The following is a 27,992-nucleotide window of genomic DNA, read 5'->3' on the forward strand; positions in this document are numbered from 1 at the left end:
CAAAACAGACTTAAACTCTGCTGAGACATGCATATATCCTACTGAATCGCTCTTTTCTTTAAGGCAGGTATGTACATAGAGCTAGAACGTTACTTGGAGGCAATTCCTGACATCAGGCCCCTTTCTGCCCAGCTGTTAGCCAAGGAGCTGCACGCTGCCGGCACGCGCTGCAGCTCGGGACTCACAGCAAAAACACAGAACGCTAAAGGGCCCGTGCACTACAGGAGCCCACGGAGAGGAGCACTGCGTTAAAGGCGCAGGAAGAGCTAACGTGACCTCACCTAAGCGCTCCGTGGAGGCAGCTGCTCCGCTCCGCTCCCTCGGCAGGGAGGTGGGAGGGAGCCCAGCAGTTATTTTCGGTGCGCAGCTCCCACAATCCGAACGAGATCTTCCTACAGATCTCACGGAGAAGCGCTACCGCGCCTGCCTGCTTCCCGGGGGAGAGAACACCGAGGACCGCCGCCGCCGCCCAGAATCTCTGCGGGCTGAAAAGTCACCTTAGAAAGCGACTAAAGCAAGCGAGCCGGCATTCTGCCCAATGGACTGGAGCCCAGGAGCACGGCCGCCCTCGTCCGGACCCGAACGCGGATTTTCACGCGGACACCCCCCGCTCCGTGCGCCCGCGCACCGCCGCGTGCACGGGACGAGAGCGCAGCGTGCACGCAGCGACCCGAAGCGCTGAGGTGGGAGCCCTGGAAGGCTCGGCAGCTCCTCGGCACGGCCACGGCCCTCGCACCCCGCCGCTTCCATCCCCTCTCGGCCCGGCAGGGGCACAGCGCGAGCTGCTCCTCGTTACAACGCAACGCCTACACGCGGCGCGTCCTGAGGAAGAAGCGCGAAGTGCAGGCAACAGTTCCGAGCCCTCCGAGCGCAGTGAGGCGTTCCACGCCGCGCACGCCAAACCTCGCGTCCCTCGTTCGCTCGGAGGCTCGGCACATCCACGCGCGGGGCTTTCCCCGCCCCCCCCACTCCCTTAAAGTCCCGCTCACGGCGCTGAGAAACACAGAGCAGCGCGAGTACGGGCTCCCGCTCCGAGAAACGTTTCGCCTCTTCTACTCGCGAAGCGAATCGGTACCGTTTGCTCCAACGCCGCGCAGCAGAGAAAAGGCGAAGGCTGAGCGCCCGCGGGCGCTTCGGCAGGGGCCGGCAGCACGAGGGCAGGGCAGGGCTGGATCCGACGGCTCCGAGGCCTCCGGCCCCGCGGGAGCCGCCCCCCGGCACCGCCGCTTCCACACGCGCGTGTCCCCGAGCCGGCGGCGGGAGCCCCGACGGCGGGACGGGAACGCGCGGACGAGCCCCGGCCGCGACTCGGCCGACTCCGCGTCCCCGGGAGGGAGCGCCGCCGAGCGCTGCCGCCCCCCGCCGCCCCCCGGCCCTCACCTGCCGCAGGATGAAGCTGGTGGAGGTGGTGCTGCCGTCCGAGCGCTTCAGCCGGCTGCGGCGCGTGGCCGTGCCCCTCGTCACCTGCGCCGGGGAAAGCGGAGACGTGAAGGTCGCGCGTCTGCCGCCCGCACCCCCGCCCCGCCGCCCCCCGCAGCTGCACCCACCGCGGCCATGACAGCGAGGATCGGCGGCGGCCCCGCACCTCAGCGCTGCCGGGGAGCGAGTGCGCGGAGGGAAGGGCGAGGGCGGAGGGAGGGGAGAGGGAGGAGCGGGGCGGGGGGCGGCGGCACCTGGGAGGTGCGGGGCGGCCCCGAGGCGGCGCCGGGCGGGGAGATCGGCTCGGCACGGCACGGCACGGCACGGCACCGCCCGACGGGAGCGCGTCCGAGCTGGGAAGCGGGCGCTAAACTTCGGTGCAACCGCCCGCTTGCTGCAGCTCCTCGGGGAGGGCCACGACCCCCGGCTTCGGGCTCCACGGCACGGGGCAGCGTCCGGAAGGAGCCGCGGTACCCATCGGTGCGAGCGGCCGGCAGCTCCCGGTCGCGTGCCCGGTGCCGCCGCTTCCAGGAGGCAGAGGGACAAAGATAAAGCAAGAGACGAAGCAACCCGTCCGAAGTTCATCAGGAAGGCTGGAGCAAGGGAAGCAGGAGCTGCATTTCCCGCTTCCCCCTCCCGTGCTGCACGACCCCTCCCTCGGAGCCGGGTAGGAACCGCACCGCTGCAGCGGGAAGCCTGCAACGCAGAGCGGCTCCCCTGGAAAATCGCTTCCAAGCAGCCGGGAAAAGCACCAAGCGAGCAAGCCGACGGCAGCATCCAAACACCAGGCTTCCCCAGCGTGTGCAGCAACAAGTTTATTTCCATTCAAAGGTTACAATCGCCCCTTCCAGGCAGCCGCTGGGACCTTTACAGCTTGCAGCCATCAGCGCACGAAGAACCTGCAGCACGGGCTCCGTGCAGAGCGAGCACGCCCCGGCTGAGGGCCCGAAGCACAACGGGCTGAACGCGTTTCTTCCTCTCGTGCCACGGGTGGTTTTTCAATTCCTTGGATGAAATGAGGCAGCCTGGTTTCTTTAGCAAAGATGGATGTGGGTCATGGATGCTGAGGGCTAAATTAAGATTATTTTTGAGTTCGCTTTCACGATGAAGCTGGTACTAGCCAGGATGCTTTCTTTAAGCATTATTCTTTAAACGTGGCTGACCTCCCAAGTTAAGATGCTGCCCAGAAAATGTATTTACCATCGTCTCACTTCCCCAAGATATAACGATATTTGAGATTTGAGATGAAAAACTAACTTTCTGCCAGAAATGTATCCAATGCTTTGGCTTTGTAGAATGCAGACTTGTAGCCCGAAGTGACCTGAAAGCAGCCCAGCAGGGCCAGGGACTGGAGAAGGTGCTGAGAGCAAATGATGCAGGGCAGTAACTGCTGTCTAACAACAACACACCTCCCAGGTGCATCAGGCTCCCCGCAGGCCGGCTCAGTATCCACTCGCAGCCTGAGCAGAAGGCAGCTCTACAGCACACGGATTTATTCTCACATTGAGTTACAAATTGCTTTCTGGTTCATTTGTTTCCTTGAAAACCTGTAATAAGCTCGAAGCAATTATGGTTCATTCTTAGGATGAGTAAATTCAATCACACTTTGGAGCAGTGGATTTGTTTTCCGTATAACCCTCGTATTACCATTTTCTTTGAGACTGTTCTGTTCCCCACGCTGGTTCACACATATATCGGTTAACCAATGTGCAACAACGTTCTCCAGCACACCGAGTTGAGTTTATATGCAACTCAAGGTAACAAGCACTGGTTCCCAATATGAAGAGCTCGCTGGCACAGCTGTGAAGTTCAGCTGCTCGCTCCCAGAGGGCTGGTTCTGCTGCAGCACACAGGAACAAGGGGAGGCAGGAAGGGGAGGGCCGCAGCAGCCAGGCCCCCACCACCGGCTGCCAACAGCTGGCAAGGACGCGCCCGCGTCGCAAACAGAAGACTTCTCACCCCTGTTTGTTAAATAAACTTTGTTTATTCACACAAGGCAATGCACACATATTGCAGATGAGAGGCCAAGTGTTCCATCAAAACAGATCCCCCCATTCCTAATACTGCAAACTCTAAGGTAATTTTTCTGTCAGGACTGTGATACCTCAGTTAACCAGCACACGTTCGCCTCGAGCCCCACGCCAAACAGAACGGGAACATGTGAACTGCAAGGCCAGGCCGCTCAGCAGCCGGCACATGGCACAGCTCCAGCACAGCCACCAGCACCCACAGCCTGCCCCTCCTCTATTCCTTTCCCTTCACTTTTCTTTTTCCATCGACTCCAAACAGTTTGTCAGCTTCACGTACAATTTAGCTGGTAAAAGCCGTAAGTTCTAACAAGTTATTTATTCTACAATTACGTCACAGTGTTCGACGCGAGCAAGAGTAGTGCCTATTATTTTTTTAGAAAAGATGCATAGATAAAAATAAGAAATAAACCTTCCTATCAGAAAATAATTACGGTAAGAGATTGCAGCTCAGCCGCTCCTTTCTGGAGGACAGCCTCCAAAGAGTCACCGCCCCACACGCCTATGGACACTATGAACAAAAGCCGAACGAGCACAGGACGTTACTTGAAGGTCTACCTGCTACAGAAACAACTTCAGATTGTAATCTTTGTACCAAATTAAGGAGACGAGGCACGTGCCACATCAAGGCCCTAACGAAGCAGCACCATTTCTCAAAGCACGCCTGAATGGTGACACCGCAGACGGATGGAACTGCTGCTCTCAGCTGACTGTAACTTAGACATCGTGGGTTGCCAATTCATACTGGAAGAAAATGCATCTAGTATAGAGGTTCTCAGCATCCCTGAAACGAACCTATCGCAAGAAAATTCTCCTTATAAAGTTGCACCGATTTCTACGTTAGCCATTAAGAGTTTATACGAAAAAGCAGAAGTTATCTACCATTGATTCCTGATACAAAACAGTAGGTATAAACCTAATGTAGAAATCCGAAGTTAGATAAATCCTTTGGCAGCGTGTTCAGTTACAATCAGGCCTAAAAAATAAATATGATCAAGTACAGAAGTATGCAGAGGAAAAAAACAACCGGTCCTCTTAACACCAAAGCCCTCTAGAGACACCATTACAGTAATAATTAAATTATTTTACACTATCTACAAGTTGCATATCACAGGATTTGGAATATAAGAGACGACAATCACAAATCTGGCCTTTATAAAACTCCAGGCTTTAACAGTATGCATATATACGTAGCCGTGTAGAAAATCTCAGACAAATGAGTATGTACATTATTTATATCCCACAAACCAATTAACTAAAAGCCATCAAATCACAGCTGTCTAGCCATCTCCATTTAAGATACTTCTGCTGGGTCAAAGTTTTGAATCCAATGAAAACACCTACCCCTTGCTCCCATTTACTAACAAACACAGAGAAACTACAGAAATCACAGCACGCTTCAGTTTGATTACGCACCAATTTGGAACAAAGTACACTCTTACCAAAAAAACCTCGAAACAATTAGAATTTTGAACAGCAGCATTGAAGTTAATTACTCCTCTTAACAAACGCGAGGAAAAAAGTTCTCAAAATACTTCAGTATTGCAACGTGTGTCGTTTACACCAAACTACTTCAGAGGGAAGGATACAGACAAAGTCACGTCAAAGGAAAGACAGTAGCTTCCTTCTAATTGCACAAATTTAAATAAAGGTGATCTGAAGAGCAGGTACTGAATACCTCAGTCATTGCATAAGCACGAGGCTGCAAGTGAATAACGTCATGATACTAAAGAATTACATAAAACGCAAAAGAAATGGAGGTGGCACGGAGTGAAGGCTGGTTGCATCCTCAACAACAGCCTACAGTCTGCTAGTTCTCATCTGGGAGAAGAGTTGCACACCAAACATGCTCGTTTAGACACGTTTGGAGCTTCAGGCATTCCACTAAATGTTTTATCACTTATTTACGTGCATTATTTTCCCAATCTGAAGATTATTACTCATCGTAACAATGTTCCAATATGGATAAATACGACTCTGCTAAGGTGAGTACGTAAGCAGGAGAATGAAGTGATTTTTTTTTTTCAGAGGCTGAAACAATAAAAGAAAAAAATCCCACATTCCTGAAGGGTAACTCACCTGCTCCTCTTGTCAAAGGAAAAGGAAAAAGAGCCCACCCATTAAAAAGTGCATCAGGGAAGAAATTCCTACGTTTTTCTTAGCCACCAAATGCTACATTTCCACAGTTCCAAGGCAATTTCTTTTCTACGGACACGTCTGTCGCTCTCAGTATGCAAGGATTCCTTGCACCAAACGAGGAGCACAATCCCGGTCGCTGCCCACATGTAGTGTGTAGTAGATTTTTTACCTGGTTTAAGAGTTTCTCTCTGACTGTAACCAGCGTTTATTTACACATGAAAATGGTGGCAACAAAAGGAAATCCAGCAGAGGCAAGAACCCTCTGGTCCCATAGAGACAATTCCTGTTCCATTTGCCTCCCCGCTGGAAATGGAACAAAGGCAGAGTCTCACAGTCCTAAGCATCAAACATGCTTCAAGTCCTTCCTTTTACCACACAGAATTACACTTCTCCTTCACTTCTACATACAACAACAACAAAGGAAAAAGAAAATCTATTCCGTGCAAGTTTCTGGCTCAGCACCTCGTATCCAGAGTACCCACACAGGCCACCGGGAGCGTCCCTTGCATGCTTGTGCAAAGGCAATGTGTGCTTGCTGTACCACCTCTGCCCAAAGCCACAAGGGAGTTCAAACATCCCTCGCCCCCCTCCCACAGTTTCTTTCAAGAGAAACACATCAGGAGCTGTGCTTTCCCAAAAATCCAATAGGCAGCCCTATAAAAACGTCATTTCTCCTATTTCTGTAAGCACGCGGTTCTCCGTCACAGTATCGAACCGTTTTCTCTTCCGGCTCTCATCTGCTTCGCTTGTGCAGCTGTTCCAGTTAGGCAGCACACACCATACTGTAAAGCTCACTACAGCAGCGCGGAGAGGAGGTGTCTCCATCAGCAGAGGCTCTGTAAAGCTACTTGGATGGAAAGATCACAGTGAGACACCAGAGGAGACGATGCGTAACGAGAGCAACACGGAACAGTGACTATGCACCCTCGCATTTCTAGAAACACATGAAATTAATTTCGGGCATTTTTTTTTTTTTTTTTTTTTTACTTAAATTCAGACTCGCAAAAGGCATTTCTTGAAACCACTGCAACAAGGGCTCAAAGCAATCTGAAATTATTTTAAATCAGCAGCTCATCTAGTTCAAACTATCATTAAGGAAACGCTTAACAATCAGATCTGACGCATACCGTTATTCAGCATCACCCTACGTCGGGTTATTTTAAAGGAAAATGCGTTTTGATATCTGTGACAGGTATTAATAAAAACCATTCGATTCAGCAATCTCTCTTCATTGTTTTAAGAAACGAGCCCGGTCTGTTTTTAAAGGAGAGGCTGTTGATGGTAATTGGTTTGTTGCTGTAGAACGGAATGAGCAGGAAGTGCCATGGGATAACCTGGTCCTTGAGGCAAACTCGGTGTGTTACTCTGGTAAGCTGCCATATCCACCGATGCCCCCAGCTGCTGCTGGCTGTACGCCGCTGTGCTGGCAGCTGCGGGAAGCCCGGGGCTCTGGGTCACGTATGTCTGGCTTAACACTGAGTCTGGTCCTGGGCTGTAACAAAACAAAACAAATCCAACTCTGGCAAGCTCACATCTGCTTCTCCGATAAGAATTTTTCTTAGTCCAAAAGCTATCTGCACGCTTTCAAAGTGGTAAAACACAGCACTGTAAACACCCCACACAGTCGCAGCCTCTATGAGAGCAGCGAGGCCGTGGCACTGCTGCCCAGAGCTGTGGCTGCCCACCCCTGGAGGTGCCCAAGGCCGTGCACGAGGCCCCGGGCAGCCTGGCTTGGTGACAGGAGCCCCTTCCGTGGCAGGGGATTGGAGCTGGGTGGTTTTTAAAGTCCCTTCCAACCCACACCGTCCTGCAATCCTATGGAAAGGGTAATTTAAGAGTCTGCTGAAATGACTGATACCTTAAATAAGCAGTTTGTACGGGCTGAGTTGCTCCAGAAGAATTGATATTTTGAGGCAGAGACCTGAGCTGCCCCATCCGATCGGGTCCTAGGCCGTAACCTTGGGAAATGGTGACTTGGTGAACACCTTGGATCATGTAGTTTCCACTAGGTGGCTGTACAGGATATGACTAAATAATAATAAAAAAAAGTATACCTTTTATTTTCACATAAGTAGCAATAAACGTAGCACAGAATACAATTACAATGAATAGATACGTTGGGGTTCAAAGTCTAAACGAACTGATTCTGAATTTATTTTTCTAAGACGCTTCTAATAAGAAAACATGCAACTTCTCCTAACACATGTAAGGGTTTGTAATAGGCATCCTTTATTCCATCCCCAGGCATCTCTTTCAAAAATGCACTGCTAACAAGGTCTGTGGTTACTTATCTGAGAGTAGAACCTTTTTGCTCACACCTCGCACACAACCTTTGCACCTCACAGAAACCTAGTTTGTTTCTCACCAGTTTGCCTTGTCTTTACGATTTTCACTCCTCAACATATTTTCATGCACAAACAGGTTGAGCAGGAAGATGAGCACCATACAAGATCTGTTACGTTATGCATTTTGGAAATCAAAACGTAAGAATAGTCTCAGACTCCAACTGAAGGGAAGCAAAAACTTCAGTTTCTTGCATTTCTGGTTTAAGCTAAGTCTTCACTCCAATTCTGGTTGAACAAGTGGTACAGCCTGCTTATAGAAGGCCACACTGCTTACTGCTTTTGGACTTGGTATGGCTGTGTACTGACACCGAAGGAACATACACCGTTGTGTCAATACTAGGCCCAGCACAAATACCATTATCTCCTATTTTTCACTGCTGGGTGCATTTGTCTTGTAAGAATAAGTAAACTGCTGTTGCCCTTTGGCTTAAGTTACTTTTTAGCCTCCAAACATAATGATTTTTTTCCACCAGAACCAGAAGTTAAGGACACAGAATTACTTTTAACTGACATTTTCAGATCTAGCAGTTGCTATAGCAACTATTCTTTTCCCAAGGAACAATTAACATTAAATAAAATTCACTCGAAGTAAAACCACTCATTCTATGCTTTCTGCAAAAAAAGACCTTTAAAATCCCTCTTTCTTCTCCATCTCTGTTTTCTTAGAACACCAATGTAGCACCCTAGAGATACTGTAGATCAATTCTGAGCAACTACACCCACTAATATTATACTCTTCCCAGCCCCCACCTTAGGAAATAGAGAGCTAAAACCAGACTAAGGGTTTTATACTTAGCAAAAGTGCACTGCACTCATGATTAATGCACTAATATCAAAGTCCACTCACATCCCTATTAGATAAGAAGGTAACATCACTTCAAGAGTGACATGACTCATAGCAAGAATATCCACCAAGCTGCTGAGCGACACTGAAACACAGAATTCTGATGGAAAAAAAAAAGAAAATCACAGAAAGAATCTTTAAAGGATTTTCAATAAAGTACCTTTCTAATTAGAGAGTAAAACTGAGACCTATAACTTATTGCATGAGCTAGTAACTGCAAATTAAAATACTCTGTTCAACTGCTTAAATGATATTTTATTCTAAAAGCTACAGAAAGTCACCAGGCAATGTCAGATTGTTCGTAGGCTAGCAGGAAGTCTACACTTCTTCATTTTTGCTGTCATCTTTTTAAATAGAAATCTATATTAGGAAAGTCTCTATTTCCAGACAGGGATACTGACCTGCACTGAAACACCAGAAGATGTAGGTGGGTATTGTGCAGGATGATGGAGTTTGGAGTAGGCTGAATACATTGGTGTTTCATTCATCAGTTTGTTATAGAGCTCCAAAGCTTCTAGAACTTTCACATTCAATTCAGATAATTCGGAATGTTTTCTGTTTCAAAATAAACAGATGCAAACACTAAGTCTCTCTATCAGCTAGCGTCAGATAGTAAAATAGGAGTGACTCATTAAAGGGATTGGAGTACAAAAGAAAAAAAAAAAACTATCTTCAAAGGTAGATGGCAGATGTCTTACATATCTGTACTGTAAAACTGCCAGAGTCTACGCTGTTTCTTACATCACTGCAATGGAAGGAGAGTAAAAATGGTGAATAACTATCCTTCCCTAGTTGTAACAAAGCAGGCAACTCCAGCAGGATTAATTACCTTTTCATCCTTCCCTTATAGAGTTTGAGGGGAAAGGGGGAAAGACATTGTTTAACAGATTTTTCTGTCACAGAGGGCAGCGAACAGCAGACTGAGAATATCCAGACAGACTGCAAAAGCCTACAAGCAGTAACTGTTAATACACAGTGCACCCAGTAACTTGTGCAGTAAGCTCAGGAGAGCAGCCACCAAGCCCCAGTACACAAACTGGGACTTCTGTACCTAAGTATCAAAAACCAAACTGTAGAACGGTCTAATTCTTTCCTGCAACATTTCCTACCTTGGGAGATGAAGGAGAATATATAAAAAAATTAATACAACGGCACGATTTGAAGTACTGGTAAATTATGCAGTCACTATGTTATGACTCACCTATCTATCTCTTCCAGTTTTTCATCTATCATTGGACCCATCTGTTGACATATAACTGTAAAGACAAAAGAGCCAAGGTAGTTAACATACTGCACAACTAATTGTAAAACGTAACCAAAAAATACTTTATCTAACTACACTAAGGAAGCGTCCAAAATTAGAGAGTGGATCCAGTTATCACAGAAATCCAAATCCTCCATCCCAAACAGAGAAGGAAAATACTTTGGTTATTCTGCTTTGTCATCCTCTCTTGTTTTTCCCTCTCCAAACAAAATACTATTGATGAAAGTCACAGAGAATTTTGCATTTCTGCTTGCTGTATGCAAGGTCTATGACTTAGCTTTTACTGGAATACTTGGGATTGCCTATGAATCTCTCCAGATTGTCCTCCCACCTCTGCCCCCCTAGAAGAACACTCAATTGTTCTTATATGCTTTGAACTAATCAGATCATAAATGAACAGAACTTTCCCTTCCCTCTTAGCAAGCAGCACTTTTTTACATCCAATTAATTGCTTATTTTCTACAGAGCTTAGATAGGTGGATAAAGCCTGCAAGGATCAGGCAAAGCACTCTCACTAGAAGTTAAGCAAATTGCTTGGTTAAACACAGAGTTGGCTTGGCAACTATTAGAAAACGTAGAGGCATACATATAGCTCCATGCTCCAACTGTGAAATCAACTATTCTACAGCACACCAATAATACACACCCTGGTTTCTTTATGCTTAAAATAAATACAAAAGAATTACCAACTCAACCCATGGAAAATAATCGTAGGCAGAACTAAAAGAACTAGCAAACTCAGTGCTCAAAGTACCTTCTGAGTCTAGAAGATCTGAATCAAGATTTAGGTCTGTAGGATCTATACTCTGAAGTACCTGCAGTGTTTTATCCATCTTATCCTGAAAGGTGGAAGAGAAGATTAAGGACAGCTATTTCCAAAGCATGGCAGAGACCCTTTTAACCTTCAAATTAAAAGTCTCATATAAGGTAACTTAATAGTTACCTTTTAACAGTCAGTATCAAAATAATGTTTTAATCAACTTAAAATATCAGCACTTCTGTATACGGAAGTGACTGCATACCTCATCTATATAAACTGGCTCAGGTTCTGCTTTCTTAATTTCTTCTGTAGCATCCTCAGAAACACAATTTTTATCCACAGTTGCTGAAAGAAGAAACATCAGTAACACATCAGCAGAAAAGAAACTGTGTTAGCTTTATGCTACTCTGTATTATTATTTTTTCACCTGCTCAGCATCAAACTTTTAAAGGACACAGAAATTTGAGTAAGTACTTCAAGCTGGGACCACACCTATCTGCTAGGGAAGTAATGCCTTACTCTTACACAATGAAGTGTGAATTACCACCGTAAGAAGAAAGCAACAACTTAGAACCAAAAGATATCATGAAAGTGAGCTACAGCAGCAGTAAATGCTTGCATGCTCATTTGCAACAACTTCAGGATTTCTCCCTCAATTCTTCTCTCAGGCTGGTCAGGAAATTATTCTGATTACGAGCTAAGCAGCAGTTCCACCATAAACCCACATTTCTAACATAATATGTCAGCTTTTAGTAGCTAACTTACCTGCCTCGGGTTCAACATTTAAGTCAGAAGTCACAAAATTAGATGGAAACAGTCCCACTCCTCGATGATTTTCACCCTTCCACCAATTGGTGTCACTGGGGAAATAAAGCTGCATTACGAACTCGGAACATTAACACTCAGCACCAATGGCATTTTGTGCTTTGATAGGAAACTTGTGATATCTAAGGCACTATTCCCCTGCATGTCCAGTAACAGCAGCAAAAGAGAACACAGGTACAGATTAGCCCAGCAGCAAAGCCAAAGCCAGGAGCTGGGTAGGGGCTGCGGAGGAGATCATTAAGTAGCAACCACTTCAAGTTTAACGCACAGTTCTTTAGATTGACTAGATGATAGCCCATTATAGCTTCACCTCAAAGTTTACAAGAGGTACACAAGTGAGGACTAACATTAGAAATATAATTGATGTGTCAAAGACTGTTAAATTAGAGCAGCATAAGCTGATTCTACTTCTTAGCTATCACTGGAAGAACAGTGACAACAGTGAACAATTATTGAAGCATTTTTCTTCAGTTTTATGCCTAACACATCCAATGCTTGATAGCCACAGATAAAACAATTTCTGGAACTAGCTAGAATTCAGCACTATAACGTGTGTATGTATATTCTTAGGACATGTTATAGCCAATTAACATAAAAATCACAAATTGGACCTACACTATAGAATGAGTATCTAAGGGAACACATAGAGGTTCCCTCTGCACCAAGAACACTGTGAGGTCAAAACCTGCAGTGTTAACTGGGCCAATGGCACAGCGTCAGTTCAGCTGGGCAGAGGCTGCTTTCTCCTTGCCACTAACTTTTTACAACTTTTATTACATAAAGCAAGAAGCCAAGCTTAACCAGGATGCCGTGCATCACAATCACAGCGCACTGCTTCTCCAGTGAACCTTGCCAGCCAAAGCAGGACAGCTGCAGGGGAAAACTTCCTTAGTACAGCACAGAATGGCTCCAGCAGTGTCAGAGAGTGCTGCTGTGGCAGGAGGCTCTTTCTAAAGAAACGTCTAACCACTGGAGAAATACATCAACTGGGGAAGGAGGGCAAGGAGGGCTTCACAGAAAAGCAAGATTCAGAATGTTTTCATGGGATAAAATAATTCAGGGTATGGAAAGAAGAGTGGATGATAAAGGGATCTGAAGAAGGCAGGAATGACAATATACACGCCTGTGGAAAAGAAAGCATCAGGGGAAAAAACTGCTAGCCTAACACCACAACAGTTGCAGAATAAAGGCACCTTCATCTGAGTGTATTGTACCTGTCATCCAAAACAAAAATAATTTCTCCACTTTTAAAGGTGAGCTCATTGTCCTCGACAGCTTCAAAGTCATAGAGAGCTCGCACCTTCCTCAGGTTCTGATTAGTTTGCTGAATGTCTGCAGATGGGTACAAGGATTTGGTTTCCATTTGTTGCTGCTTCTGCTCTTGCAAGGACAATTCAATAGCTACAATGAGGACAGGAGAAGAAAAAACAGGTCAATCTGTGTATTTTATCCCTCTATACAAAGGTATTTTGCTTTCCTAATCAGAAGAAATACATATTCTAGCATTATGGTCTGCGTAAGTTTAAAGTCTTCACTCTGAACTACAACCTATGCTTTATATTTTGACAGCTTTACTTTGCCCTGCAACAATTCAAAGACAAGCAGTACTCGTGCACAAGAGACATTTCAAAAACAAACTTAAATTCTCAACCTGCTGAGCCCTTGCTTTCAATTCTATGCAGCAGAATAAAGTACAGCTTTTTATTTCGATGCATTTTAGCTTAACGTTCCAGAGCACAGGGCTGTGACTAGTAATTTACCTTTAGCTATATCTTCATCTTCTTTGTTTTTGCTTAATGAAGAACCATTCTTAGCAGCATTTGTGGTAGCCTGCAAATGTATTAACAATAGAATATCTTCAAGTTACAATGGAGGAAGAAAGCTCTATAATTATATACTTTAAAAAAATTGAAAAGAAGTTGTTCCCTGTTAGCTGCCTATTTAGGGCATTCCATAACTGACCCAAGATGATCCCTCAGAAGAGAAAAATTACTGCTCTCCAGAATCTCATCCATGTTTTGTTTTCAGGAAAGAACAAAGTAAAATAATCGGATCTCATTTATTTAAATATTTCATTTAAATAACAATGTTAATAGCATTACTTAGATGAAACTGCTTGCATTTAAAAGACTGCTCTTTCCACCTTTGTCCTCCACCTCACCCCTCACAAGGGAAGAAGAGCTCTCTGGAGTCCTACGTGTGTGAAGTTATTAAGTTACTAACTAGGAGTCGGACTTGCTAAAAGGAGATTTCTCTCCACATCACAGCAAATAGCTACCCTCTGCCTCTCCTTTTGGGAGCATGAGGATGAAAAGCATGTGTATATCAAGTTGGGAGCTTCTGACTTGAATAATTTGAGTCTCCACAAGAGCACAGTGAAATTCTTCACTCCAACAAAGAAGTCTTCTTGCAGGAATGAACAAACTGGTTTCAGATACTGGGATTATCAACGGTTCTAGGAAACAATTCTGTACAAGCATACTAAGAAACCTCAGCTTTGTTGTTTGCAGTGAAGCGTATGATGCAGAGACATCAAGATGTCATTTTTATATGCATCTGTAGGAAGAAAGCGTAACTGTTTGCCAGCACTCTCCATCTTCCATGTTTCTGCCATATGTTTTAACACTTATCCTAGATTTAGAGGTGAAAACATCTTTGTGGAGGAAGGAAAGATTGTAGAATTAAAAACACACACAACCCACCACCTGTGTTTAATACAGAGAAAAGTGAACTTCATGGAAGGGATATGTAACAGAAGATATGTTTCTAATTTTAAAGACTGTTCTTCACCTAACTCATTTTGAACATAAGAATATTTAGAAGCATAAATAATAAAGCATTAAAAAAAAGAAAACTTGTCACCATATCTGCCAGCTAGATGATCAGGCATAGTATACCACCACATGAAAAATAAAAAGAGCAAGCGAGGTTAGGGACTAGAGCACCCATCACCGCAGCACTGCAGAGATGGACAACTCCTGACATAGACAAAAAAAAATGCATGAACAAGAAAAGGGGACTTAGAGAAGGGAAGCACAGCACAGCACATCATTTTTAAAAAATGTCTCAGTTTCAGCTACTGCCAATTGTTTTGTGAAGCTCTGTGAAGAAAAAGAAGAAACGTGCTCCAAGTCAGCAATTAGAGCCATGAAACACCAAGTACAAGGTGTGGGTGTAGCACTGCTTAGATTTTTAAGGTATGACAGGTTGATGAAACTCTAAAAAAATGATCTGAAGGAAAGACAGATCTAAAATGAAACAACTCGAAGACAGCAAGAAATAACCTTTAATCTGTTCTTACTTTTCCTCAGTGGGCAAAGAAATTAAAAAGCAGAATGAAATGAACCTCAGTGTCAGGATGCAACCCAACTATAACAAGGGTCCTACTTCCCCCCAGCCAAAAAAATCCATGCACGGTTTTTTCCTGCTGTTCACTGACAGAAGCCTAACAGGAAAAGTACTGTGTATTCCCAATTGAGCTTTCACCTGTGATCCAGCTGCAGGAAAAGTTACACCTTCTTCTTTTAAAGATTTAATAGTTGCAGATATTAAGCTACATTGTGGGTCTTTCTGAAATTCTTCTGACCACTCCACCATTAGAGTTTTCAGCTTCTCACTTACTTTTGGATGAGCCTAGAAGACAAAATCACATAGAAAGGGATGCTTATGCCTTAAAGTGAGCAGAAATAGTTTTCAAACATTGTTACCGAAACCATTTTACTATATACACCCATAACTGCCTTGAATAAAAACAGAATTGAAAACAACCTAGAATCTATGCAAATTTTATGTGCTAACAACCTCATGCCAAGAGATAAGCCACCTGCAGAAAAGTCAGTCACGCGTCGCTCTAAGATATGGCTAAAGGACATGCTTCTGAGTGTACCTCAGCAACATTAAATTGAAGCTGCTGTTAATCTCATCATAGTCTTAAAAATATTATAGCAAAAAGATTGACTTTTCATTACAGCAGCTGCTACATGTGATGGCTATGCCAACACTACAAGGGTCAACCATGCACCACAGCACTTCAGACGCCATACACTTCCTGCTTTTGTTTCCAGTTAATGAAAAGACTATTGTCTAAACCCAAAGCAGACAAACTAACCACAGGGTGATGAATAAGAGTTCTGGGGCTAGCGAGTCACCTCATCTGTACAAGGGAAGTTAAGAAGATATAGAGCTTGGGACCACACAACTGCGGCACATGGCCAAGACTTTCCATCAGAGTGTACTTCATGGCCTCAAGTTGCACCAGGGGAGATTTAGGCTGGACATTAGGAAACACTACTTTTCTGAAAAAGTGGTCAGGCGCTGGAATGGGCTGCCCAGGGAGGTGGTGGAGTCACCGTCCCTGGAGGTGTTCAAGAAACATTTAGATATAGCATTGAGAGACATGGTTTAGTGGGGTTATTGGAGGTAGGTGGATGGTTGGACTGGATGATCTTGTAGGTCTTTTCCAACCTAGCTAATTCTATGATTCTATGATTCAGACCACAGCGTAAGCCTGTGGCTCACAGCCAAACACATGCTGAGCACCAAGAACATGGACAAGTTTGGGCTCAAGCATGCATTTAGTTGAAAGAAGGCATTTAGCTTGGTAGGTTCATTATCAGCACAAAGGTTATTTGTTGCACTTGTCTGAACTCATTTTTTTTCAGAGAAAAGGGAGAAGGCACAATTTTATAGGCCCTCTGATGACTATTTCTCCAAATGAGTCAGGTACAGAGGAAAACACAAGTATTTCCCACTAACAAAATACATCATGCTCCTGTAGGCAATTCTTAAGCGGGATTTAAGGTTTGTCTTTATGTTCACAAGTGCTGTCAGTCCATGAAGGTCAATGTTCTATTTCAGAATGGACTGTGGCTAATGAGAATAAAGGGGAGGACTTCAAGACCTATTTTTCCACAGAAAGCGAGAAACAGAAGAGCTGTGAACTCATTTTGCTTCCCAGCAATTTTATTAGTTTCCTTAATTGCTTTGCTCAACCTCTGATGTTTCCAGGCCTCCCATACACTTGAAGACTATCTTCTTCAGCCATTTTTGTCTTCAATTGGAGCAGTAATTATGGGAAAGCTGCTTCTGCTTATTCAATTCATTACATCCAGATTTAGATCCCATCAGCTGCACGAACCATTTTGGTCTTCCTTTCTTGGTTACCTCCTCATTCAGTGCTCTTATAATCTCCAGAAACTAAGGAAGTTGTCTGAAGACTTCCTCATTTTCCCTGTAAAAGTATAGTTTTCATGGTTTTCCTTGTGTGCTTTAGCTTATGAATCTCATTAAAGCCAAATAACTCTTTTCAAGGAAAACTACCTTCACTATTATCAAACTAATGAGCTTAGGAAGAGTCACAGATTTCAATTAAAATTGCTCGTGTAATATCGTAAAAATTTGGAGCAGATAGCAAGTATCAGCCTGTCACTTGCTTAACAGTAGAAATGAAAATACACACATTCCACTGATGAGACAAACAGCCACCAATATCTGCAACTGCATCAAAACTAAAACGTGCCACTACTCTATTAACTCAAATGTCTGTTTTGCCAATCCATTGCTATGCTGAGAGAAAGCAAAGCAGTTACAAAAATAATTCTACCCCACTACTCGAATTATAAAGAATTACCTTATTTATTATACCTCGAGCTTCACTAGCAAAATCACGAGAACACACTTCTAAGTGAAATATTTTTCCACAGTTTGATACACAGGCTCCTAGAAGCTGACAACAGAAACACAATTATGAAAATGTCGAACAACAATAATCCAAAATAAAAGCACACATAGAAAAATTAAATTTCACCCTTTGTTCAGCATGCACACTCCCACCGAATTCTACTGAAGATACATAGAAACTTAATTAATTGATGAGTACACACTTAATAGCTCCACTACATTGAGAAATACAGCAGTTTTGGAAGATAGGGATAGGTTACTCACTGTAAGCGCTTGCAGAGCCACATGGGGAACTTTATGATTTACTCTCCTCATGATGGCTTTAAGGCAATCCTTTGCCCTAAAAGAAGGAAATATTAGTGACAAATAGGACTTTGTAGAATGAATTATACCAGATACTCAGATTTGTTAAGCAAACAAAACCGGCTCTTCTGAAAAAAAATGTAACCTAACCCCTATTTTTCACAGAACAAGTCTGGAAGAATATTTAGCACATTACTTGTTCTTAACAGTGTACTGGATTGGAAGACTCCATTATTATGCTGGCATCCCATACTGATTTCCATAATACTGCCATAATAGGTCACAAAGAGAGCAACTGCCACTAAGCTGAGGAAATGGATTTGAAATAGACAATGAAGGAAATGTCTAGATTAAAAAAATAAATCAAGAGCAGCAGTGATTAAATGGTTATTTAATTGGCTACTATAAAGGCTCTCTACAGATTTAATTTAAAAGCCACGTTCACAGCTTGTTGACTCTTGGGTCCCATTTTCAAGACACTTACCATACCTCACGATTTTTTAATCTGTTTCAGTAAGATCTGAGGTAAGTATTGAATAATGATTAACAATCCAAATGTCGCTCTACTAAGGAGCTCCATGCTTAAAAATGAGCATTAAAGGCATACAGGGGCTACAGGAGCTGATGCATACGTTATTTCCGCACGGTCAGTTTTGTACAGTTTTGTGTAGGAAACCAGTACAGTTTTGTGCAGGAAAATCAGGTTCCTGTTGGAAGAAGCAGAGCCAGAAGCTCCTCTGGGCACACTATGACCTCTCAGGGAGCCACAGGGTCAGAGCCAGCAGCTGGTGCTGCAGACAATCATGCACTACTGCCACTGGGGATATTCAATTCAGAAGAATTGGTGAAACCTGTTCTGAAGGGGAAAGAAAACCTCAGATGCTCTACTAGATGGACGTGGTGGCCTCAGTACCAGCTACTCTGGTTCATCACTGCAGTCCTAGTGTGCTGAGCTACTTGCTGATGTACACACAGCTGGAGAAGCTGAGGTTTAGTTCTAATATTGAATATGCTTGCCCATAGTTTATGGCCTTCAACAAGATCGACATATTTGCTGTTAATGTACTCATTTAAGGGTAGGCAATAATCTTTCTTTCTTTCCAGAAGATGGCTTTTAGTGGATGGCAGGAGAGGAAAAAAAACGACACCCAACTGAAGTGAAATACACTAGCAGTAGTCACACTTGAAACTCAGAATTAAGAAGCCTTAAGATTTTATAAACCTGCTCTAAAGGAAAGGATTTAGAACAGTCCCCTCTACAGTTTTGTGGGACTAAAAAAAGAAATTATTAAAAAAAGGACTCGAGGTATATCCTACATTTTTTTTTTCTCGAGGACTAAAGATTCTCAGATTGAACAAAATAGTTGTTCTTTCCTATGGGGTGCAATTAATGAATTAGCAATTCATTAAAGAACTTCCTCATTGTAGTAACCTTAAATATTACATCTAAATTACAGAAAAAGAAAAATCTATGATCGCTTATGAATTCAAGATACATACTAGTTCCAGCTGACTACAAAATCTACATTTTATAACTCAGAAAGATTACCTTAAATTTTGTCAATTATAATATCACCAAATTACCACTTTTGTCTCAGCATTACCACTGAAGGTAAAGTGATTCAAACTGAGTTGAGTACTGATCCCAATTTTCACTCCTTCTTTCTCCTCCATCAATCCCACTCTTCCTAAAGAATAAACAAATTCCTCACCCTAAGTAGCTGACTGCCCTATATATTTTTTTTCTGCAAAGAAACTAGTTCACTTTTTCTTATTGGCACAGTTGCTTCTCAAAGCGTATGCAAGATTATTAAATATGAATAATATTCATATTACCTGGACAACGTCTACAATTTTTGGTGACAAGCTTCCAAAACTGGAATGCAATCTATCAATTGCTCTACTGGAAGTCCTGCTGGAATATTCGTTTCAAAGAACTTTAAAGCCAGCTACACACATCTGCAGAGCTCACAGAAGTGTTGCAGTGCTTGTGCTTTCTGTGTAGCTGACTACGCTGAGCGTTTTGAGATGTGTTCCTTCTGAAGCAGTGTTACTCACACCAACATGAAATTACACATCACGATGCCGAGTACAGCTTACCCATTAGGAGTACTTCCAACTTTGTCACATATATCCATAATAAGACCCCAGTCCTCACTGGTGTTGTGTTCATTTGTAGCCTTTTCTATAAAGAAAACAAGACTGATTAAGCATAATACTCTATTAAATTCAGATTCTAGTGAACACGTTCTTTGACAGTCATATGAAAAAGGAAATTCCACATAGAAGATACTAAGACTAGTGCTACTTCTTGCTATTTTATAAAGTGTTATGAATGTGTTTTCACATAGGAAGAACAGAAGAATAACAAACGCATTCAGTATTTAAAAGATCCAAAAACCAAAACAATTTTAAGTGTAAAATAGAGAACTGCTTCTGCATGGTTTGTTTAGTTACTCCAGGTTTAGCCCATAGCCCTAATTTATAGCTTGCTCAAGGACTTCTCGTTCTGGCATTCATGATGTAATCCACATGGATGTTCCAAGAAAACTAGATAAACCTCTTGAGGTCTCTAAGGAAAAAAATGTTGTCCTTAGAACAGTTTGAGAGATCTTTCAGGAAATCCAATCATCACAACAAGAGTCACGAGAAGTAAGTGAGATGGAAGCATTAAGAAAGGTCCCAGAAGCAGCCAACAAAAACCAAATCGCCCTTTCAAAAGAATGCAACTCTACTTAATGCTTCCAGCATTTTCACCAACGTATGAACAGATTAAGCTTAATGTTATTTATTCCCCTTAGGTTTTTGATGTTATTTTCATGCCAGGTTAATATTACAATACCATGAGAATAACTCATAAAAGAAAATATTTTACGTATCCCATTTGCCGCCTTAAGATTTAATTTGACCGTGCCGTTTTAGTATTTTGACTGAATTCAAAGGTAAGAGCTTTTAGATTTTTATGTCCCACGTTAATTCCACCAGAATGCACTTCATAAACAATCAAGAGAGTATCTTAATCGCTACTTTAACAACCTTTATTTCAATCCGAGAAGCCACTACGTCCCTTTGGGACCGAGTATGTAAGAGGCTATTTAGTAGACTAAAGCAGAACATAATGGTCTCTCGCTATTAATGTGATGGTGTTCTGTGATAGAAGCTGTTTCCAAATTACAAGGTTTGCTGACAGCAATGGTACCTCAGGGCAAACCCATTTTTGTATGTGCAATTAAGCAACTCCTCTGATAATCAGCGTCACCGCTTAGTTTTACAGTCAAAAGTCACAACGACCCTTGGCTGCAGAATGGCTTCCACAGAGCAAACGCAGGCACAGCAGTGCCCCTGAGAACCTTTTAATACAGATGGAAGAGCAGATCAAGGAGGAGGAATGGAAATTTGCAGTTCTGGCCGTACATGATCCTCACAGTCTAGAAAAACTATTTAAGGAAAGCAAATGCTGTGCTGAAAGCATGTTCTTACAGCACAAAACTTAAAATACTTATCCTGGAAAGACACCGTTGTTGAATTTTCTTTTAGGTACATCGATATTTTTAGGACAATAACAAAATTAATCGCTCGTTCTTGAAATTAAACGAGCGCCTGCAGTTTCATACAGCTTAACGTACAATTTGCTTAAAAAAAAAAATCAGAAGAAAACAAAGAGCGCCTACATGTGCAACATTTCCTGGCTATGGGAACTGAACGTGCAGCACAAAGACATGTGAAGAACAGCACGATGCAGTGCTTGGTGCACGCAGCTTCAGCCTGGTCTTGCTCTGGAGCTCTGTCAGCTGAAGTTGCTCTTAACAGCATGGCCACGCATGCCCTCACCCCAGCGGTACGGACCCTCCCAGCAAAGCCCATCAGTCACACGAATCCATCTCATCGACGAGAACAGCCATGAGTTGTGCAGAGAACGATGACAAACAGCACCAATACCAACAGAACAGAGCGGGCACATTATTTAATTCTGCTGCCTGATGTCAGTCACCCTGATACGAAGCCTGTCTCCCTCTGAAATTCCCAACGCTGCACTTTGGTTCTTCCCAACCCCAGCAATGCCTGCTGGCTCCGGAGGATGAAAGCTCACCTGCAACAGCAGAGTGCTTTGGTACAGGTGGGCACAACTAGCAAAGCAAGCCCATCCATGGGCACTGCCAGAGCTCTGCGCTTTGTTCATCACTCACACCAGTACACTTGGGCACAAAAACATGTAGAAAATTCAAAGTGGTTTTGATTGTTTATAAGCCAGTGAAGTGCAAGCTTGTAAACTAACCATGCAGCCAAAGCACTGCTGAACCAAGCACTTCTCTTTGTACGCAGTCACGCAGATCCAAAATAAGCGCTTGCAAGGGCACGTAGTAATGATTTCCTGACACATAAATATGGATACATAAATACATGGATGTGCATCAGACTCCTTCTTCTGATATCCATGCTAATTGCTCTAAGAGCAGATGTGGTCCTGCTGGAAATAGGAAGGCTGCCCTATGGCAAACTCTTACAACTTTTGAGGCTTTCCTCCTCGCCAGCATGACAAATTTAACAGCATCTGTCGTTTTGCTTAACACGAGCTCCAGCTGAAGAGCAATCCCAAAGGATAACTACTTCACAGATGCTAAGACATGGACTGTGATCAGAGGAAACAGATGTGGGAAGATGCATTTTCCAAGATTTCGTCTGTGCTAAGGGAATACAAAGAAAAAAGTCACGACTTACACTGTGTAGCTCGCCAGCTGATGAGGGAACACTAAACTTGAGCTTAGTTCTGCACACATAATGGTAAAATTACAATATGTTTATTTTTACTGCTGGTTTGAATACTAACAAAAAAAAAAAACCCTACCACCACTCCCAACCCACAATTAATCACTTTCAACTGGATCAGTTCCCTGATCCGATTTGCCATGCAGCTGGCATGAAAAGTCATGCCAATGCAAGAGAGGAGACAGCACTAAAATGAGCTGCTGAGGAGGAGATGGGAACTGTTCACTGCTATTACTGCCAATAAAAGAACTGCCTTAAAACACAGCCACCAGCTCTTCATGCAGAGAAGGCAATGCCTCAGCATGGGAGGCTGCTGGAGGGGAGTTTATCAGGGCCCTCCCTCTACCATACAGCACCCAAAAGGACTGCTGCAGCTGAACGGGGTTCTCCTTATTTCCCAAGCAAGAGATGAGTAATATGCAGAAATAACACCAAGATATAGGAAAAAAGTACTATTAGGAGTGCAACTGAGCAGTGTGGCAATCTTCCAAAAGCATTTCTGGTTACATCTTGTCAAACATCAAGCCCTTCATCTCTAAAGATCCTGGTACAATGTCAAATTATGAGCGCAGACCAGCAATAGTTGAGCGTGCTGGTGCATGGTTGCAGTTACAGGCTTGCTTGCTATCGTGCACGTGGATCCTAGACGCACCTGCAGCAAGGGACATCACATGAGCAACTGTGGGAACTTACATATGTGAACATGACAAGAAGGAAGAGTAAGGGCATCGTGGGAACCTCGCAGCTCCCAGGCATTACATGGCTCCTTGGAAATCTCTGCCACCGTAAGCAGCACGACACTACTTCCTACCAAAGTGTAGCACACCTCACACACTTCTCTCACTGACCAATATTGCCAGAAATCTATTTCCCACATAGTGTACATCTTACACTGACACAGTGAAATCAGCAATCCTGTTCTGCTGGCAGCTCTGCCTCGACATGCTTTGCACACAGGGCCTTCACACCTGCAAAGGATTTCATTATTTCCTCCTGATCTCCCTTGAGCAAAGCTTGCCAACAATGCCAAACCACATGTACGCCAAGAAAATAAATCAATATGAGAATGTAGCATTTTTTTCCCCCCTCCTGTCAACTTTTACGCTTCAGAGAGAAAAACAAGCACTCAAGCACTGATTTTGCACAAAGAACCTTTCAGTTTCATATCATGTTCATTACAGCCTGATCGCTAAATGACAACGTTCTAGAGACTGATTTGCATCCTAAAGTGATGTGAAACAGAAGCTTGCAGGGGCATACATATTTCAAGTTTTACTCAGTGCCATTCTGCATATGTAAAAACAGTGCTCATCTAATAAAAGCGAAAGATGAAGAAAATAAATTGAGAATTACTCCAGATTGCTGTTTTTCCAAGGAGAAACCAGAGTCACATAAATGAATTCCTGGAAAGCAGAAATTTAATCCCACACGCTTTCTTTTGCTTCCTTTGCCTTCATATTTCCAAATTAGTGAAAAGGCAAAAAAATAACAACCTAGCTTTGACTTAATTAGTGATTAGAAACACGATCACTACAGACATGCAGTGATCAAGGCAGGGCTGAGGCTGGAAGCAACAGTCTCGGTAATGAGAAAGAAATGACATGAAACTGCAGATCCAAGAATTTTTATCACTCCAATCAAAGTAAAGTCATGGATTGAACACTTGAAAAAAATTAAAGAAAAAGATCCAAGCAACAACAAAAACCCCACACCAATTACCTTGTCCACAGACATTTGCAAGACCTTAGACCAAATGTTAAAGACAAGAATTATACTGAGAAATGAAAGGGAACCACGGTGAATTTTAACAGAACGCAGCTATTCTTCCAGGCAGAACACCTTGCCAAGGGTTAATTTAAGCATCGACCAGTCTGTTCAGCATGTAGTGAAATATTTCATAGGAAAGCATGTGTGAGTTATTAGCTACAGTTCTTGGATCACTCCACATTATAAGGAAGACATGCTGTGATATAAAGCATTCTAAAGAGGGTAGGGAGCTGAATGCCTCGAGAATTGGTCTTGAAATGAATATGTTGTTGCAGGCACTGACAGCAGGAGTAAGGGCCTGCAAAGGAAGCTAACGAAGTTGGGAGGTATTACTGGTAACAGGGAAGTCTAAAACGTCACGTAAGGAGAAATGTGAACTATAGAGGACTAGGTTAGACACAGCAGCAACGAGATAGCAGTAGAACAAAATGCAAACTCACGCAGAGTCTATCAAAGATTCTCCTAGGAACAAGATGCCAGTGGCTGGAAACAAGAGGAGAAGCGCAAACATGCCAAGTGCTAGCACAAGAGGATGCAGAACGCCACATGAAGCAGATACAAGAAGGCAAATATAACATTAGAATAAAACACAGCAGGTAAACACTTCAGCAAAGAACAAGGAAGCACAAAATGTGATCGTACATGTTACCAAGAATCCCGTGACATGGCATGCAATTCTGGATGCCATTCAAACTACACAGAAAAATACTTCCTACCCCCTTGATTGTGTTAACCACCTTACAAAAGAAGGCTAACTAAACAGAGGATGAAAAGGAGTAGGCTTGTCCTCTGCTGAAGGAGCAAGTACTTTTAGAAGATGAAGGTTATTTCAGAAGAAGGGTTACAATGGGAAAACAGCAAGTGTGCGTGAACTAACCACGAACAGATTTAGGTAGGAAATTAAAATGCTTCAAATCCTTTAAAGAACTGAAGTCTTGTGGTATTCTCTCAACCAAAAAAAAAAAAAAACCTACACAGATGAAATAAATGGAATTTCTGAAACTATTCCATAGGTTAATTTAATGGAACTGCAACTACAGACAAAGCAACCAAAGCAAGTGCCGAGAAAGTAAGACTCTATGCAGATCGGCTGAAAAGCAAACACAAGAGTTTAGAACTGAGAAAACAACAGCTGCAGCTGTGTTTATCTATCATTTCTAACGGCCCTCTCCCAAGAAAGCTGCAATACCGAAGACATGGTCTGAAGAGATATCTGAACCAACCTAATTTCTCACTGCCACCAGAAGTGGGGCTCCATTTCCCCCACCGACCTTCCCAGGTAGCCCTGCCCCTCCTTCTCACTGTCACTTTGCAGCCTCTGATGAGATGATTCAAGCTGCCAAACTTCATCGCTTTCACAGATGATCCCAACTGTTGGCCAAACACTTCTTTCAAATTTGTTTTCTGCTGAAAAGAATGCACTGAATCAGCCCAGAAGGCAATCCACAGCACCTGAGTGGACGAGAAGATGGAGAAGCTCTCCTTTCCAGCAGCATCAGGACATCAGCTGAGCTCAACTATACTCTTGGTATGCACCTTTATTTTTTAAATCAAAAAGATGAATGAGAAAATAAAACCTCAACTCACAAAAAACTTGAAGCTCAACAGAAGCATGAGCAGCCTCAGGTGAGTACCACCAGTGAAAGTACAGGGCAACCACATTCAATAATTTGATACTCCATGTTGTCTAATTTACAAAGGAATAATAACTAAAAGAAAAAAGCTCCTAGTGGCAAAAAGTAAAATTTCCCTGGCAAGGGACTGTCAGATTTAGCCTCGATAATTATGAAGTTCCCAGCCCAGTGCACTTGTTTAATTGTAGTGAGTAGAACTGCTCACACATGCTATGTACAATACAGAGTTTAAGAAACTACAGACATACTGACCATCACTTTGCAGCCCCGTACTTTTAGAGTTGTTGCAGCTTTTCAGTTTGGCAAAGAGTCTGTACAGCTGAGTCCCCTGTTCAAGAAGTCTTTGCTTGTACAAATACATCAGAGCTATGAGAATGGTACAGAACACACAGAAGTTCTTTGAAACAAGTGGACTGGGTGAAGCTGGCCTGGCTGGCTGCTAGTTCATTTTAGCCACAGGCCAACATCAAAGTCAAGTGAAAGTGAAGCCTTCAATACGCAAACTTTGAAAGCACATGAAGAAAACAGTCCAACTTATCATAGAATCATAGTATCCTTTGAGTTGGAAGGAACCTCTGAGAGCCCTCTAGTCCAACTCCCCTGCAGTGAACACTGACACCACATCTAGGTCAGGTTGCCCAGGGCCTTATCCAGCACACCTAACCACATCACTGTACCAGTGCCTCACCATCTTCACTGTAAAAGATTTTTTTCCTTATATCTAACCTAAATCTGCCTTCTTTGAGCTTGAAACCATTTCCCCTTGTTCTATCACCACAGACCCTGCTAAAGAGCCTGTCCTCTTCTTCCCTGTAGTTCCCATTTAGATATTGAAAGACCACTCTCAGGCCAGCTTGGAGCCTTGTCTTCTCCATGCTGAACGGCCCCAGCTCTCTCAGCCTGTCCTCATAGAAGAGGTGTTCCATCCTGTGGACTGTTTTCGTAGCCCTTCTCTGGACATGCTTCAACAGCTCCATGTCTCTCCTGTACTGAGGACTCCACATCTGCACGCAGTACCCCAAGTGAGACCTCACCAGCACACAGTAGAAGTGCAGGACTTACGCTCACAATAAGGAAACAGGGTGTTAACGTGAGCACTGACAGCCACCGCTTCTTCCCGTCAGTGCACACTCCAGCCTGGCCAGAATTCTGCTCTGGGGAACCTGCAGCCTCCTGCAAGGGAACCTACAACGTGCTCTGAGGAACCTGCTTTTGGGGGATTGGACTGGCGGATCGCCAAGGACCCTTCCAACCCCTGTGGTTCTGTGATTCCATAATGATGAACTCTTCTCGTACCTAACCTAAAAAAAAAAAACAACCTGGGGTTTTAGGCAGGCACAGGAAATGCAAGCCTGACCCCGGTACCTAGCTTATTTTAACTGCTTTCGCTATGCTGCAGTTCAGAAACGGCCTTTTAAAAAACAGAAAGATAAAAACAAGACACGGAACAAGCTCGATGCCCCGGAGAGCACCGCTGGAACGCAACCGATCCGAACCAGCCCGGCTGAGTCACGGCCGCACCACCCGGGCTCGAGCCTGCCCCCGGTTTTGCAACAGGACGGAGCGCCAGCTCGGACTGAACTGGGGCTCTGTCCCTCCGAACACCCAGCGGGCGCAGCCCGACCCCGCCGCCATAAACAAGGCTGATTTTCACCTCCGCAAACCCCAGCCCAAACCGACGAGCCGCACACACCGCCCACCGCAGCCCCGAGAGGCGGAGGGGCACCGCCGCCGCTTTCCCCTCACAGGCCCGAGCCGCGGCCGGGGGCCCCAACGCCGAGGCGAGGCGAACCGCGGCCCGCCGCCCGCCCCGACCGGCCCCGCTCTCTCACCCACGTCCTGCTCGAAGGGGTTGCTGGCGAAGAGCGACATCTCGGCAGCGGCCGCCCGGCCCCGCTGCGCTGCTACCCCTCACACCGGCCCGCAGCCGCCCCGCCGCAGGGCCCCAAGGCCGTCCGCAGCGCCTGCGCGCGTACCGCAGGGAACGTCGTAGCGGCACCGCCGTCGTGCAGCGGTAGAGAGTGGCGGGCGGCGACGCGACCCGGGGGGACGGGACGGAGCGGGACGTGAGGAGACGGGGACGACGAGCGGAGGTGCGCAGTGGAATCAGGCACGGTCTGGGCAGCCCGGGGGCCTCGCGGGGCCGGGCTGGGGGCGGGGCCTCGCACCTCCGCGCCTGGGCGGGGCCGCCCGGCTGCGTGTGACGTCACGGGTGGGCG

The 27,992-nt window shown here is 44.4% G+C and overlaps 2 protein-coding genes across 11 annotated transcripts in view; both read right to left on the reverse strand.

The window, feature by feature from the left end:
• The window catches only part of CACNB4 (calcium voltage-gated channel auxiliary subunit beta 4), a 78,080-nt gene extending 76,445 nt beyond the window's left edge, over positions 1–1,635 (reverse strand). For all 7 annotated transcript variants that reach the window (XR_002439041.1, XR_002439042.1, XR_002439043.1 and 4 more), the window contains exons 1-2: positions 1,548–1,635; positions 1,381–1,464 (exon numbers count right to left, since the gene is read on the reverse strand). Coding sequence is in view for 3 of the 7 variants with exons in the window: in XM_021397597.1 (XP_021253272.1) it covers positions 1,381–1,464; positions 1,548–1,556 (93 nt within the window). In the remaining 4 variants the exon portion in view is untranslated. The remainder of the gene's footprint in view (positions 1–1,380; positions 1,465–1,547) is intronic.
• Positions 3,384–27,892, reverse strand: STAM2 (signal transducing adaptor molecule 2). Of its 4 annotated transcripts, none has more exons than XM_021400001.1 (14): positions 27,750–27,892; positions 19,706–19,790; positions 17,567–17,642; positions 17,253–17,348; positions 15,110–15,256; positions 13,384–13,453; positions 12,838–13,024; positions 11,564–11,658; positions 11,061–11,143; positions 10,793–10,877; positions 9,976–10,030; positions 9,176–9,329; positions 7,444–7,613; positions 3,384–7,077 (listed from the first exon to the last, which is right to left on the reverse strand). In XM_021400001.1, exons 2-14 carry the CDS (start codon positions 19,741–19,743, stop codon positions 6,846–6,848), a joined length of 1,488 nt encoding a protein of 495 aa, XP_021255676.1. In that variant the 5' UTR covers positions 19,744–19,790; positions 27,750–27,892; the 3' UTR covers positions 3,384–6,845. The 4 variants fall into 4 exon arrangements, with proteins under 4 accessions (XP_021255676.1, XP_021255674.1, XP_021255675.1 ...); XM_021399999.1 differs by lacking the exon at positions 27,750–27,892 and adding an exon at positions 27,606–27,743; XM_021400000.1 differs by lacking the exon at positions 27,750–27,892 and adding an exon at positions 26,836–27,029.

The sequence above is a fragment of the Numida meleagris genome, chromosome 5, assembly GCF_002078875.1.
Source record: "Numida meleagris isolate 19003 breed g44 Domestic line chromosome 5, NumMel1.0, whole genome shotgun sequence".
Taxonomy (NCBI): Eukaryota; Metazoa; Chordata; class Aves; order Galliformes; family Numididae; genus Numida; species Numida meleagris.

Coding starts and splice junctions, on each gene's coding strand:
- STAM2 (XM_021399999.1), bottom strand. CDS start 27,645: ATGTCGCTCTTCGCCAGCAACCCCTTCGAGCAGGACGTGG. Junction 11,144..11,563: donor AAATGTTGAACCCGAGGCAG/GTAAGTTAGCTA, acceptor TTCTTCTTTCAG/CAACTGTGGATAAAAATTGT. Junction 7,614..9,175: donor CTTCTGGTGTTTCAGTGCAG/GTCAGTATCCCT, acceptor ATTATTATTTAG/TCATATCCTGTACAGCCACC.